The sequence below is a fragment of the Pteropus vampyrus genome, unplaced genomic scaffold (genome assembly GCF_000151845.1).
Source record: "Pteropus vampyrus isolate Shadow unplaced genomic scaffold, Pvam_2.0 Scaffold62, whole genome shotgun sequence".
Classification (NCBI taxonomy): Eukaryota; Metazoa; Chordata; class Mammalia; order Chiroptera; family Pteropodidae; genus Pteropus; species Pteropus vampyrus.
Window position 1 is genome coordinate 5524061 of NW_011888843.1, and position 16701 is coordinate 5540761.

At 33.5% G+C, this 16701-nt stretch overlaps 1 protein-coding gene across 5 annotated transcripts in view; it reads right to left on the minus strand.

The window, feature by feature from the left end:
• WDR7 (WD repeat domain 7) overlaps positions 1–16701 on the minus strand; it is a 293007-nt gene that overhangs the window by 180867 nt on the left and 95439 nt on the right. For all 5 annotated transcript variants that reach the window (XM_023531156.1, XM_011361110.2, XM_011361108.2 and 2 more), the window contains 2 exons: positions 7662–7780; positions 5784–5907 (listed from right to left, as the gene is read on the minus strand). In XM_023531156.1, the coding sequence (XP_023386924.1) occupies positions 5784–5907; positions 7662–7780 (243 nt within the window). The remainder of the gene's footprint in view (positions 1–5783; positions 5908–7661; positions 7781–16701) is intronic.

Here is a 16701-nt window from a genome sequence, read left to right on the forward strand (position 1 = left end):
TTACCCTTATTTTATATATTTAACTCAAATAAGTTTGGCTACCTGACTTCCACACTCCCAGAACACTGGAAATAGTAAATTAGAAATCAGGGCAGAAGCTACTTAGGGGTGAGACGAAACAGCCCAAGAGCAAACGTTGGTGACAATTACTAACAATACAAAGAAGAGGAAGAAAAATTATTGTAAAAAAATAGAAAATGAAATGCAAGAGGCAGATGAATCCGGGTACTTTTAGTTCAGGTAAACAGGTCCATTCTTTCTGATAAACAAGTGGTGGTAATTTTACAGAATGAGCCGAAACAATAACTCTTGCTACTGAGAAGATGTTTTAAAAAGCCAGAGACATTTTGAAATATTACTCCCAAAAAAGGGTTAATGTTTTTCTTTTTAATCTGAGCATCTAGTGACTTTTAAATTCTCAGTTATCTGGAAAATCATTCCTAAGAAGGCTGTTAGAAACTCTTAGGAATATTAACTGAGGAATATAAAAAAGAAAAGAGGAAAAAATGCTGTGTAGTTTAAGGCCTTCTGAGGGGGAGGGGAGGGAGGCTCACCTAAATGATATTTATCAAACCCCCTTCTTATCCTTTCCCGCATCCTCTCCCTATCAGCAAATCCTGAAAATATATGCCTGCCAAATGCACTAATATTCAAATTATTTTTACTAGTATAATACGCTTTTCTACCACCTCTATAACATATAGTTCCATCTTACCTTCTTGCATATTGTTGGTCCATCCACATTTGTGCTCAGAATGACCACTACTTTATAATCATCAGAAAAGTGACTTCAATTCCAGGTTAAAATAGGTACTACAGTGTGGCTTGTTGAAAGTCAAACCCAAAACACTGACTAGGAGTGTCTTTCATTGAACAAAGAAATCCTATTCTGTTTCCAAGGGGGATAAAAAGACGAGTCTAACCCTGGTAACCTTAACACAAAAGGAAGCTAAAAAGGCAGGGACTCGATAAGAACAAAGGATTGTTCTTTCTGATGACATCAATATGTATTAAACACGATGTGTTACACATCCTTCTATCAATATCTGAGATGATAAATTTGCAAATTAATACTACAATGGCCATAACTGCATAAAATTACAATAGCACCCTGAGATTTTGATTTATATAATGGTAGTAACTTTTATGTGTTTAATGTTTCTGAAATTAGAGGAGATGAGCCACTGTGAGCAAGCAGAATACGACGTACAAGAAATAATTACACTTGTGACCTAATGCCCTATAAGGTCACTCTGCATCACAGGCCAAAGGAAATCAGGAACCATCCACATGTACCTCAGAGCAGTCACTGCCTGGAACAAAGGGCAAGTGTGGGTATATTTCATAAACTAGCAGGCACTTGACCTCATAAAAAAGTCAATTATCAAAATGCTACATGTAGAATGTCACAAATAAGAAAGACATAAAATTGGGTTCTGCAAAATATCTTCCCTTCAACATAAATGAGATGACTTATACATTTTATCTTCATCTGAATTGTAATACAACAGCATGAAATAACATTAATCCTTCCTTAAGAATAATCAACAGAATTTTTAAAGTGTTTTTTAAAATACTTTAAAAAGTGATTATAAATACATACTAAGGAGTGAAAACTCAGAAAATATTTACAACATTTACATGTCACTATACTAGAATGTATGCAGTCTTTATAGTTCCAGTCCTGTTACCATCGGGGTAAGAATCGCAATGCACTTATCCTCAAATTTTCTATCAGAAATTAGGCATTAAAAGTTTCCATAATGACTATTTGTAAGTGATAAAATATATCCTAACAGGTTCAAGGACAGAGTTCCATTATCTGAAACAAAATTCTCATATCACTCCATTAGGACTTCGTTTTTATGTAAATTTGTGAACTGGCTTTTCAGTTAAGGCCAACTATTGTTCTTTTTCCTCCCCAGCAGTTTCTGGTCTAGTGACAGAATCCTTGGGCAATATAAATTAAAGTTAATTCTGAGGAGGTGGCAATAAGAAAAAAACTATAGAATCTAGTACAGAAAAGGAAAGGGGACAGCAGCCAGCATTCACTACATGTATTATATATTGTGCTGGATGCTATACAAAGTTTCTCTTTTAATGCTCTCAACAATCCTAAGAAAAGCAACTGGCTTCTGGCCCACTGCTTTCCTCACATTCTCTGACAAACTTACAAAAGGCTTTTATCGCATAATGTACCTAAATAAATTCCAGAAGACCCCAGTTCAATATGACCAGCTGACTCGTCATCATAGTTCCAGCTCAATCACTTACTGACTGTGAAGTCAGAGAAAGTTACTGCCCAATTTAAACCTCAGACTCCAGATCTCTAAGACTAAGGGCTATCACAGTCCATCAGCCCCGAATGGCGTTCTGTTCTTCAGGTAAAAGCATTTTCTGCGTTTCAGACAAATATCTAACAAAGGGACTCTTAGACCAAGACCAAGTGCAGTCATAAGTTAGGAGCTGCCAATATTGCTCAGGCAATTATTACATGTTTTTAAATGCTTATGATGGTTAAATTATAAGAAAATATCTGATGAATGGTATATTTACCAGATATATTGCTTAACATGTTACCTTCTTTAGCGATTAAGAAGATTCCTATGCTAGAACCAGTTTTACGTTTCTAAAAGAATGTTCCTCAAACGTCAGTGACAATGGTAGAATCGATTTCACTCCAAGCACGTTGATAGCAGGTGTAGGCTGTCCACCAGCTGGCTCCATGACCTTGCGATCCCTTCAGACAGCAAATCTGTTCAACGGCCCTATGTGGTCATTCCTCCTTTGCTCTGTGCTTTCTCTTCCTTTCACACATTCAGAATCCCTACTCCTTTACCTCAACATCCTTTTATTAAAATAGAAAACTCTCAATAAAGCAAACTAAAACTAATTTTACACCCATTAAGCATAAAAGTTCCAGTTTAGATTAATACAGCAAGAGCCGTTAGTGTGAGATGTTTTAGTTATGTGGAGAGTGTGTGGTTTTTTACTCCTTTGCTACAAATGCAATTACAGTAAGTGATAAGATTAAAATTTTACGTAAGCCTTAATTCCATTAATTTATAAATGGTACTCCTGTAATTAAAAAGTACTCCTGGATACTATAACTAAATACCAAGGACTTTAATTTTTATTAATGGAAAGGTTTAAATTTGACCTAAGAACCATCTACTTTATGCTTATTTAAACAATGATTAGAACCATTAAGAATCATTTTGTTATTTTTCTGCTCCATTTTGTTGCTGTTGTTAAATTTGATATGGCTGAAAATGGTACCATCTGAAAGCAAGATTAGTTAATCCCAATATCTACTCACTCTTCCACCCGAACCCTATTTAAGATCTAAAGATGCTGGAGGAAGCAAGACAGAATAAAACGTGGTTAAGAGAATGAGTTTTGTAGTTTGACAGTCACTTAGTAACTGAAGGACCTTCAGAAAGTTCTTTAATCTCTCTTGGTCTCAATTAACTCATTTGGGGAGAGAAAAGTGGTAGTGGTAGTGACAATATGCCTACTTTACAGGATTATTGCAGTAGCTTAATGAAATAACACAGACCAGGTACTTAGCAAAAGCCTGACAGAGAAAGTGTTCAATTAATAGGAGGTACTGCCATTATTTTACTTGTACTGTATCCTCTCTGGACCCACTGACGGACATCTTGCCTAGCAACACATTCATGTTTATCATTGCTTCAGGGAGTAACCTGTGATCATATAATGCCTTTACCTTGTACCTAACTCATTCTCTTCTTTCAAAGAAAAAAATCAAATAGCATCCACCACCATTTAATGGCAGTTCTCTTGGCAACCTGTCCAACACTTTACTAATCTTTGGTGTTTTTCTTGGACCTTTATAGGCAATCTGTAATTGAAGCTTAGAATTATCTTCTACCTTATCTATATTTAGGTCTAGGTCCCTTACTCCCTTCTGTGACAGCCTTCCAGCTACTTAGTCTACTTTAATCCATTCTCCCACTCTACACTAGTCCATTCTAAATAAAGATGTCTTAAAAACGGTTCTCGATATTTCCATATTAGTGTACTTTTAAAGAATCTCTGATGATTTGCTATTTAGTTTCACATTCAATTTACAGTAATAGTCTCGTAGTTTGTCCTTAAATAAGGGGATCTTTGATTCAATAAGGTTTATGATCAGCTAATTCTATTTTCTGGAAGAGTATGAAGTTAATAGACACAAGTTAATGAACAAGAAGCACTGTTTCAGAGTATTCAAATACTCAAAAACAGAGTTTTCATTCCAATCTCATTTAAAAATTTTTTTTTAATTTCAGAAAAATTATATATACATAGTTATATAAGAACTTTAAGCCTAATATCTTACACGGAGTCCATATCTAAAATCCCTGGTTTTTTAACTTAATTTCCTTTTATTAAAATGGAAAAATTCCCCATAAGCAAATGAAAAACAATATTCTCTCATTGAATAGTCTTGCTAAAAAGATTAAAGAATTTTAACTGGAGTTGTTAATTTGTGATGTTTTGGTTATATATAAAATATATATTTGCATTTTTATAGATTATGAATGTATTTATTTAACAAATATATAGTGCTTACCATGGCCTATGCATGGTTCCATGTGCTAATAAAGATTAATTCATTCCCTCCTCAAAATAACCATATAAAGTCTCATTATCTTCATTTCGTCTGTGACAACACTGAGGCTAAGAAAGGTTAAGTGTCCAAGGTCATACACCTTAATTAAACAATCACTACAGTCACCACTGGCAAGAGTCAGGTAGTTATATCAGTTACAACAATTATAATCCCGTTTGATCTTGTTTTCATTTCCTTCTTAAACAATCATGTATTGTCTGTCTTGACATATGTAATGAGTATCTAATTAACAAGAATAACTGGTACTGGCAAAAGGTCATTTAAAATGAATCTACCTAAAACCCAGGCCAAATTTTAGTAGTAAAAAGATTTTTTAAAGTTTCATTAAGACTTTATCTTACTCTGTAGGGCAATCGGTTAGCGCATTCGGCTGTTAAAAAGACTTTATCTTAAAAAAAATTAAGCTCATTTATTTTATCTTATACTCAGAACAGATTAAATTTTAATTCTGAATTCTTCAGAAGAATAAATGAATCAAAATACTGAATCTGAGTGAAGAATGGTTTTTTTAAAGATATAAAATTGATAACACAAATATAACTTCTCTCAATACACATTTGACCTAGCAACACTTTACAAAGGTTTTATTTTGTAAAAAAAAAAAATCCAAAATCTCAACAATTTTTCCCAAGGCCTTTCCCAATCCATCCAAATTATACTTACTTGAAAAATCCATTTGTCAAATCCTTGCTAATTTTTTCCTTTACGATAGTACACTGGTCTAAAATTCTACCAGATCTTTATTTCTAAAGAATTCACAATTTCAATTTCAACTTGGAAAGGATCTGCCTTGTATTTGCACTTTCATATAATCACATCAATACCTAACAAGTGGGTACCCCAAGCATAATAACGCAATGGGCAGATGCTAGTGTTAAACAGGGCTGAATTTTTGTTTGAGGATTAATTTTATAAGGGGTCAGTCCATTAGTGAATATCTTGATATTTATATAACTTTTGCTTTTTTTTCCTTAACTAAACTCCAAACCACAGAGATTTCAGAAAATGAATCAGCAGAATCTGAGGATCCTTGTTTTCACTTTCAGGTAAACACCACACTTTTGTTGGTGGGTAGTAGCAAGCCTATTTGTGAGTTTTTCTGATGAGCATGAAAAGTCTCATAAAAAAGCATGAGAACTCTTACGTGATATAACATGGTCCATGTACTGAGGTAAATAAGGAGCCCAGGCATCGATGGCTTCCTTCCTTCCCGCCTGCTCGATTCTTCTCAGTTCCGCTAGAAGCAGGGCCTGCGCGGCCTCTCTGACCTGAAAAGACACAGATCCGAATGTCAAACAAAGCAGACCAGTTTGTGAGATGTCTAAATTCTACAAAGTTCATAATGAAGCGAAGCTAGAAAATATATAAGCCACATTTATTTATATGAGGAAAACTACTAACCGAATAATGCATTAAGTACTTAAAGTGGAATAAATTGGATGCCAGCAAATCATCAAAGACATTTTAATTAATGATTTCACTGGAAAATATTATAATACTAATAGACTGAATTATGTTTACAATTTTAATCAGTTTTGGGTTTTAAATTTCATTTTCCAAAGCTTTTAAAATATTTTTGAACTTTAACATTTTCAATTTTAAAATTTCTATACGTTGTTAAATGTCTCCCTAGAACTATTAAATTTGTTTTCTCTTTCAGCCTAAAGAAATTTAATCTTATCTAGTGAACTTCTTTATAATATGTATACCAAATAGGTATTGTTTCCACAAACATAAATGTACATATCTACACATTCACGTATACCTAAGACGTACTTAAATAATTTGTTTTCAATAAAATGATATAAACTGTTTTCAACAAAACAATTTAAGTACATCTTAGGTATACGTGAATGTGTAGATATATACATTTATTAAGCAAATATATTCCTGTGTAATAGCATTAGTTCTATAGAAGAACACTATTTTTCAAAATTATATTTTTCTTTCTCCTGAATTTTTCTTTTCTTTCATAATAACTTTTCTTTTGCAATTTTAGTTTATTTTGTTTTATTTCAGCAAAAGTGCCACAGGCATGGGGTTAAAGAAGCTAGTCAACTGCTAAATGATGTACCTATCAATGCATTAACTATTTATAATTGAAAAGATAACTTAGCAGCCTCTGATAAGAATTTGAATAAAAATTGTTTTTTAATTATAACTGACTTTTGAAGTGAATTCAAATATTATTCAATGCAAAACCATGAAAATTTTAGTATGCTGTAGTTTTACTTGGCACTGAGGGAAGGGGCACCAGGAAAGGAGCAAATACGTTAATTGTATTTGATAAATTAAAAATCTTGAATGATATAAACTGCTATGGCTACACAGGTCAAATGACATGATAAGGAAAGTCTCTATAAAATGTTTCTAAGTCCCCAGTGATATTATATTCCAAGCAATATCTAATGCAGCGGTAAGCCCATTAACACAAAATAATAGCTATCATTTATTGAGCTCCTACAATGTGTCAGACTCTGTACTCACTGTTTTACTTGCATTACCTTACTTGACCCTGAACAGCAATCCCATGAGGAATATATTATTATCCCCACTTTACAAATGAACTTCAAATAGGTTAAGTAAATTGCCCAGGGTCACAAAGTTAATAATCGGCAGAACTCATATTTAAATCCAGGTCTATTCCACTCCAAAGACCTTCTCCTTATATTATAACACAGTACCTTCCATTGGACTATGGCTATTCACTTAGAATATGATTGATGTGATTATACCTGAGAGTGTGATTTGGAGGGAAGTGAGTGTATGTATGTGTGCAGCACGCATGTGTACAACCTGTATATGAAACTTTTTATCGAATACTCACTGGTTAAAAAAAGTAAACAAATATGCAAGCAGAAACATGTTTAGTACATAAACTGAAAAAAAAATCATGGATTCATGTTTTCTATCAACAGGTGATAAAACATTAGATAAATATTAACCATTTTTGTTTCTAATTTACAGTTGTCCAATGCCTTTTCAATGGTTTTGCTTTCTATCCACATCACCTCGATATTACCTCCAGGCACCGATCTTGCCACCTCCGAGCGAGCATCTCCAGAAGTGGAGGCCTGAATCTGTCCAACCCCAGCAGGTCCGGCAGCATCACACAGTGCATAGCAGCCAATTGACTCCATCCTGCGAAAATGTAATATATTAAAAACGCTTTCAACATTTTGGCCTTCCCTAGTTCAAGTAGTTTTTATGTACGTATACCAGAAACAAAAACAAAAAAGAGGCAGATGTGCTACATTATGTTATAAATGATTTCAATTTATTACTAGATATTTTGCACAATTATATCAAATGTATTTCCTCTCTAAATCATGTAACTGGTAGTTAACTCTCAAAGTCTTAAATAAAAATAAGTGTCAACATAAAGTATGTAAGAATTCTACATGCAAAATGCATTTCTAAAATAGTCCCTCTAAAATAAAACATATATTCAGAAATGGGAAAGCACAGCAATAAACAGGTACTATAGTCATAGATTTGAAACTACTATCAGTTAAAAGGGAATTTCACACAGATATCCATAGACAGGTTCATATCCATCCTAAGGCCTGGCCATTTGTGTATTACTATTGTGTCAGTCAACAGAGAGGTCTTCTCTTCTCTGTCAGAGGGTCTTTAATTAGGTAATTATTGATCTCTTTTCTTAGAAAGTGAATCAGATATTTAATCACAATCATAGCTGAAATAAGTAACATAACATTAATTTTGAGAGGAAAAATGAATTTTGACATTCCGTAAAACAAAGACCCGACAATCCAAAATTCACAAAATCTTAAGCATCATAAACTCGAATTTTTGGGAATTAAAGTCATTTTCCAAAATTCTAATCCATAATACGGAACCTGATTATATGAAGAAGACAAACACTGTAAGCTACCACAATATTTAAAATACTAGTATCCAGACATTCTCAAATAATCATTTCAATCCTATCTTAAAGGTCTCTAAAAAAATATATATATATATACACACACACACACACACACACAACAAATGTCTCATTCTCCCCAAATTATATATAAAGCCACATTAATCCATAATAATTACCATTATATATGAAGCCACATTAATCCATAATAATTACCATACTTCCTGGAGATAACATTTAAGGACAAATAACAAAGAATAAATGCAAAAAAATTGTCTACTCCCATATTATAAGGCGAGCTTTTTATGATCATAGAATTTCAGCAAACTGATGTTTTGAAATAATCTAAACTGTAATCTTCTAAAACAACAATAAAACCCTACCTCAAAATGATTACTGGAATTGTTAAAAAGAGAGAGTGAGTGAGAGACAAGCCACCTATCTAAAGATTCGTCCTTTCAGTAAGGAAATTCTCATCAACTGATAATATATAATTACATTAATTAAAGTGATGAGTACACACATTTTAAGTTATAATTTCTTTTCAACAGCGGGACACACACACACACACACACATATAGATATACATAAACATCACTTACTATCTAGTAATTTCTTAAAGTGTTTTAATGAATCAAAAGTAGGAAGTGTATTTATGAGCTATATTTTGATATGACCATCATTCTCAAAGTCAAAGCTTATTTTTGGATCAACAAATTACTATCTTTCACAATAGCTTAACAAATATGGCCTAATTATTGTTGCGAAAATCCAGTCTTAACATACTAACATTAGGTCTATGACAGGGAAACCAAACAAAAAGTGAGGTATATGTTTAAGTTCCCATGTTTCTTTAGTACTTAGAGCATAGGCTTGGTACTTACAGATATGGCACCATTCTTTCCATCTGAATGGACTAGTAATGTGGCTTTTTAGTGAAGACTGGTCAGAATCATTCTGAGTCACACTCAAGATTTTATAAATTTCCTCCTCTTCATATTATACAAACTGGTGAAGATTGAGCCCACAACAAAGAGAGTGGTTATAACTCAGAGCTCACAAGTTCCATTAAGCTTCCAGGTAGTATAAATAATCCCAGACAGCTCTTAGAGTATAAAAGCTTGTGGATTTCATTCCAAAAATGCTTTCCACTAGTGTAACTCCACTGGGATAATATGATAGTCTAACTACATCTTAAAATTTGAAATAACCAATTTTTGCCAGAAAGAGAAATAGTAAGGAGGATAAAATGGGTGAATTGCTATCAGTCTACAATCACTGGTGCTAATTATCATTCTGGAGACTTTCCAAATGAGAATGTAAATTAGGAAACCCACCATATCCCCCTCTAACCGGGGCACATGGTGTGCAAAGGGAGGAAAGTGTATCTCTCACAGTAATGATACACATAAAATAAATTAATAGCTCTAACACCAGAGATCACATGGCAAACATCATCATGAAAACCAATCCACTTTTCACACCTACTTCACATCAAAGATTAGCATCTTTGCACATCTTTAATGGCATTCTGGGTTACAGGAAACGTGGTTTATTCCAGCCAGGAGTAACATTACATTTTTATAACTGGCCTTTATCATTGACATTAGCAAACAAAGTTATAAAATGGAAACTTTATGATCTCATACACAACAAAGTAGATAAATGTATAAATTAGATAAAAAGAATATGTCATATTAGAATAAAGCATAGACCAAAAGAAAATTGTTAGAAAATTGAGAGAGAATACCTTCATTTACTAAGAAACAGGTATGTAAAGCAGGAGTAGAAGCAGGGTCAGAGCCAGAGTGATCAGCATCAGACCGAACGGAAATGACAGGTGCAGGAACTTGCAGAGGAAAAAAGAAGAAATAAAAAAAGAGAGAGAATTGAGGTAGAGCAGTTTCTGAAAAAAAGCTCAGTATTAGTGAAGAGTGAAAAACAAAGTCGGCAAAATATAGTAAATGTAGAACTGAAAAATGATGTTTTAATCAGAGGGGCATGATCATTAAGGATTACAGTAGGGAAATGATATATTTTATTGAATAACAGTCACAGTGTAGTTCAAATTCCTCTTAAAACCAAAACCTATTTAATATTAAAGTTGAATGATGTATCAACTAATACAGAAAAGTTCTAAAACAACTAAGGCTACAATGAAAAGATGACATGTGAAAAATTAGCAAAAATGTAACTCAATTTTTAAAATGTATTACGTAATGAAAAGTTTATGTTGGTCTTCATATTGTCAATTATATATTTTCTAATAATTTATTTTTAATATAAATTATAAATTATTTGTTAATATCTCAAACCAATATCTACTGTATAAATTATTTGTTAATATCTCAAACCAATATCTACTGAGATCATTTCAATTTTCCATACTCATTTTATAAAAACTCAATTAAAAATATACCAACTTGTATAGTATATACTACACTTAACTTTTGTTAGAAGAATTCTAACATAGCTTCATTCTTTGGAGTTCGAAAATACTTTTTGATACAAATGCTTTATATTATCAGAGTAAGTATTGTGAATGTTATAATCCTTATAGAATAGATGCACTCTCCCCCTCTCAAAAAAAGTTATGTTACCAGGAAAATGTTTCAGCTTAAATTATCATATGAAAAGGCAAAAGGACCTTATGGCACACACATTCTACAACTGGAGGTCAATGTTAAGATTTAGAGGTCACCATTTGACACTTCCTTCCTATGGAGAAATTACCATATGTCATGCACAAGCATCTTCAAATTAATCCCTCTCCTTTCTTCTGTCATTGAACAGCAATAGGTTTGGGCTCCTGAACAGATTAAGCATTGTCTGCTGAATAATATGTTTGCTTTTCATGCAGTGAAGTTCTTTTGTAACTACAGGACAGCTGCATGAAAACAACTTTTCATAATTTCCACACGAATGCATCATAATGTCAATCAGGCACGTGCGAGGTAAACAATAGTAAAAGCAGTACATGAACAGTAATAAAAACCAGAAAATCCAACACCATAAACCCTAAGAAGTATACCTGATACACATAAAGTTTTTATCTCAGAAATTATTTTTTATTATAACAGACCTATTTTCTGGTCCTTAAGAAATTATAACTATTTTGTAATATTATGTTTAAAAAAGGAATAGAGCTGCTCTTAATTGTATATTTCATAAGATCTAATAATTCCATTGTAATGTTACAAAGATATCCCAACTATTGCTCTATTCCATTGAATAATTTTACTTTTCAATTTTTAAATCATTTTAAATTATAAATTAAGTTATTAGAGCCTATAAAATATTTAGTTCCTCATGCAAAAAGTTGGTAAGCTTTGGTAGCAAGGAGTAAATTTTCAAGTTTTAGCTTTCGTGCCACCAATATTGTTGAGAAAGTTCCTCTGGTGGTTTCTGACAGTTGAGACCTTCCTGTAATATCATTTTTAAAAAAATAAAAAGGAGAAATTATTATTATCCCAGAAGAGGTTATTAACTCTGATTTTTATCCTTAATTCTGAAAGGATACTAGAACGAGAGGGTGAGCAAATTCAATATAAATGAATAAAAGTTTAGGGCTAAGTGATCATTGCCTTACCTAGGCCAAATGAGTAAGTGGGATTAAACTGTAATGTTTTCTATAAGTCACAAGTCAGTTACTGACTAAATGGCTAGAATAAGCATAATATGTCTTAATAGATAATGTTCGATACATATAACTTTATTTTTAATGAGAGAAATGAACAGATTCTGGGTATTCTATTTTTGGAGTCTTGTTTAAATGACTCTGCATAGAGAAAAAGCCATTTACATTTTCCTTTAATAAATTTTGTGGGCACTGAAAATCAAGAAAAATACTATAAGAGAAATCAAGAAATCAGATTTACAATGCTTTAAAAATCTCTGCATTGCCACCAAAAAATACTTTATTCAGACTACATCATATATGAAAGTGCTGAATCTAGAACTTCTTTCATAATTAATTGAGGATACTGAAATTAAAGGCTGCTAGACCTTTTAAAACTGTCTACATATAGAAAATTCAGCAACAGAAATAAATATAAAGTAACACTTCAAAAATAAAAAGCTCAAGATTTCATGACAAATTACACAGCTGAAGAAGTTATGTGTAGCACTGAACATCAAAGATTTACATCATAAAACATAAGCAAGCATTTGATTTCTTAAAACAGAAAAGCTGCCACGTCAACTATCAATTTACTCTCTTATTAAGGACGAGTAAAACACAAGGGAAAACAGTTTCAGCACAGCTTCAAATGGTGATAGAATGGACACAAGTTATTATATTCTGGGAAAGTTCTTTAAGTAATTTTGCAGTTCAGAGCCTCTTTAACTGCTTATTGTCACATGAAAAGAAAAGTGAAGATAAGCAAAGTTGTCTGACTACATATATATACACATATATGCTCTAGCATCCCTATAAATGGCACATAATATAAGTACTCAATATTATAACATCTTTGGTTTTGTCTGTGAACAGATCTATTTCAGTCTTCATTTGAAATCTGATTCTAAACCCAATTTTTCCCTACTGCCATTGTGATATTAAAAATACATATATAGGACAGAAAGTTAACATAATTTAGGTAACAAGGGCTTTCCATATATTGGTCTAAACCTCATCAGCCTCTTGGTACTGAACACAAACAGCCCTTTTGATACATGTTTTCAGAAGAAAAAAAAAAATCTAGAAAGTACAGAAAACCAAAATGCAATGTTTAAAGTAAGTTTATTCAAAGTTTAACACTAAAAAAAATGGATAACATTATTTAACGACATATCACTTGTCTAAAGTGTTACATGGTAATCATGAAGCTTCGAGAGGGGACCACAGAGGAGCAGCAGGAGGCATTCCACCAGGCCTGCCATCTCACACAGAGATGTCAGAGCAATACTTAGTTTTTTTACAAACTGCCTTTATGCTACAATTTTATGTCTTAGGTACATGAGCAGCTTGACTATCTTTTAAATCTAAATTCTACCTATCTTTTAAATCAACTTGAAGCATTAGTATAAATCACTAATTAAACGTTCTAAGGAAAAAAGGATATCCTTAAAATACTAAAAGAAGAGCAGAAATACCTAGAGGCAATAGGGGAGTACAAAGTTCCAGGCAATAGAAAGGATAACGACTACCATAGAGCAGAATGTATTAACAACCCACGATGGCATTCCGACAGACAGACAGACAACAAGGCAAAATATGAAAGTGCTGATAATGCCTGAAAAATACAGTAATGCTATTTAACGACCTCTAGATCACCACTGGATTACATCAGAATTGGAATAAATTTTACCTTGGCCTATAATTCCAGCCACAGAGTCTCCTTTATTGCTAACATCCAAAATAAATAAACGAGCTAAAACCAAAACCCAAAAACCATGAGGAAAGAGTTCATTATAGTAAAGATAAAATTATAACATAAACATTAACTTGTATTAAACATATAAAAGCTATTAATTTTTTCTACTTCATTTAATTAACATTTAATAAGTATCTACTATGTGCCAGGCTTTGGGCTAAGCATATAAAAACTCACAAAGGTTAGGCAAATGTGTTGCTCTCTGATACTCAGTATGGTAAGAGAAGCAAATAAGTAACCAATTAAAATATTATCATAAATTGCGCTCCTCTGGATTCCTCCACTAGACATAAGCTCCCTGATGGCAGAAATTTCTTTTTTCAGCTCTTAAAGCCTAAGCACCTAATAACTGACATGTTGGCTCTAAAGTATAAGGAGAAGGTATCCATAGATTCATTCATTCGACGACTACTTACTGAGCTCCTTTCTGCGTATCGGCCACCGTTCCAAGCACTTGCTATACGTCAGTAAAGAAAAGCAAGTAAGTGTCCCTGCCCTTTGAGCTTCCAAAGCAGATCAAAGTTACAAGCCACTTTTTTCAAAAGGCACATAAGTTCAAACATGAAATTTTAAGGGGTTTTCAGGTCCATCCACTGACCTGATATCTATAATACAAGCTTTTTGCTTTAGATCTTAGAAAAGAGTGATGAGGAACCACAGGTTAATTTACGTTAATGATTCCTAAGAATATTTAACAATGATTACTGCTGAATTCTAAGTTTAGATAACCGAAATTGAATCCACTTCTGGAAAATAAAATTGCAAATAATGTAACATAACCTTAAATCCTTAAATTGCTTAGACTTGCTTCCACATCTACTGCTGAGTGAAGACACAGCTACAAACAAAGATATGGTCACAATTGAGATGAGCAACAGAGACAAAGACCAAAGTTTCAGCCACGAGATTACTGAACCGATGGAGAGGAGGACATATGTCAGAGAGTGGAAAAGCCTAAACCATGAGAAGACTCGCGGCTATATGACCATGAACAAAAATTTAGTTTTTTGACATCTCTGATCCATTTCTCAAGCGAGATGTATTATAAACTGCAAAATTAAGTATCTAATAAATAGCTGACTCTATCAAAAAGTACATGACTGTCAGTAAATGTTAATTATTAGCAAACATCGAATTAACAAGCCCACTGTTAGAAAAATAAATCTCTTGTGAAGAAATCATTTTCCAGTGAAAACCCTGATTATGTGTATGAGAAAGTGTGTTAGCTAATCTATTTATATCATCTTATTCTCAGCTCCAAATGACTATGAAAGGTCCAGTCTCTAGATAAAGTCTTTACTTCATATAGATTATTTTGCAGCTGAACAAGTATTAGCCAACATATAAGTGGCAGTTTATCGAAAAGAAGCATATTCAAGTTTGCAGTCCAACTTGAAAAATGGATTGTGAGTCAATGTGCACTGCAGTGGGAGTCAGAAAAAAAAAAAACATAAGGCAAGAGGAAAATATTTAAAAGGAAACCAAGGTAAGAGAAGTCAGAGTAGAAGATGAGATCATATAATCCTCTAGTTGCTGAATTGCAGTCAGAGAACTCAGAGCTTTTGTCTGTATCTCTTACCACATTTTACCCTAAATTGGTTATTTACGTTCATGTGTTATCTACCAGGTGTATATATAAACTACTCAAGAGAACAAAAACCAGACAATTCTAACATCCCACAAAGAGTTGTCTGGAGAAAAAAAGTGCTTAACAAATATTTAGAAAAGATAATTACACCATATTTTCATTCTAATATTCCAACAGAAAGTAGGTTTCCTAAAGCATTTTACTGCGTAACTCTCAGTACAGATTGCTGACCTTCATTTACCAGCATCTGTGCTGTTACACATGGAAATTCCTGAATCCATCACTGTAAGTAAATGCTTTAGAAAAAGACTCAATTCTCAGTGCCTTACTCTCTGTTCTCAAAACTCGCTTCTTAGATGTGGTTCCATAGTGTAGCAGTTAGCACGTCTGCTTTACATGCAAAAGGTCCTGGGTTCGCGCCCCAGTGGAACCACAGTCTGTGGTCTACGGCCATGCCACTCTGAACAAGACCGATGTCTGATCTCAAGAAGCTAAATAGGATCAGGCCTGGTCAGTACTTGGATGGGAGACCACCTAGGAAGACCAGGTGCTGTAGGTATAAATAACAATAATAAATTAAAACAAAACAAAAAAAACCATTGCTCCTCCCTGAGAGGGACAACAATAAAGAATTCCAACTTCAAAATTCTCAGATCGGACCAGGTGAGCAAGCAAGAAAGAAAAGAAAAAGAAAAATACATGAAACAGTTGTTCCAAGCCACAGGACATCAAGCAATGAAGGACTGGGAGTCCGGAGTCTGAAGGCTCATGATTGCCTCAGCTTATAGCCTTGAAGAAGTTTCTAGGAAAAGACACAGGAAGAGGGAATTAGGAAAAGCCCAGCAGTTTCCTTGAGTTGAGGAGACAGAACTTAGAGTCTCAAGAAACCAGGGCAGCTAGATTTCATGGAACAGAGAAAAAGAGAGGTGCAAAAATCTCCCTCAAATACTCAGCAGGGTACTGATCAGTACACATGTGTTAGGGCATTACCAGAGGCTGGAGAAAGAGCCTACTAAGGGGCCAGAAACAGTATCTGCTCCCACCAGCCTGACTGGAAAATTCATAATTCGTGGGTTATTGGATAAAGTACTCAGGAAGGTCTTGCCTTAGTAATGGGAAATAATCAGTCTTAGACATAGAACATCACTCCAAACCCACCTGGCAAATCAGAAAAGCAAGACCAGAAAAAGATTGAACTGTTTCCAAGTAATTT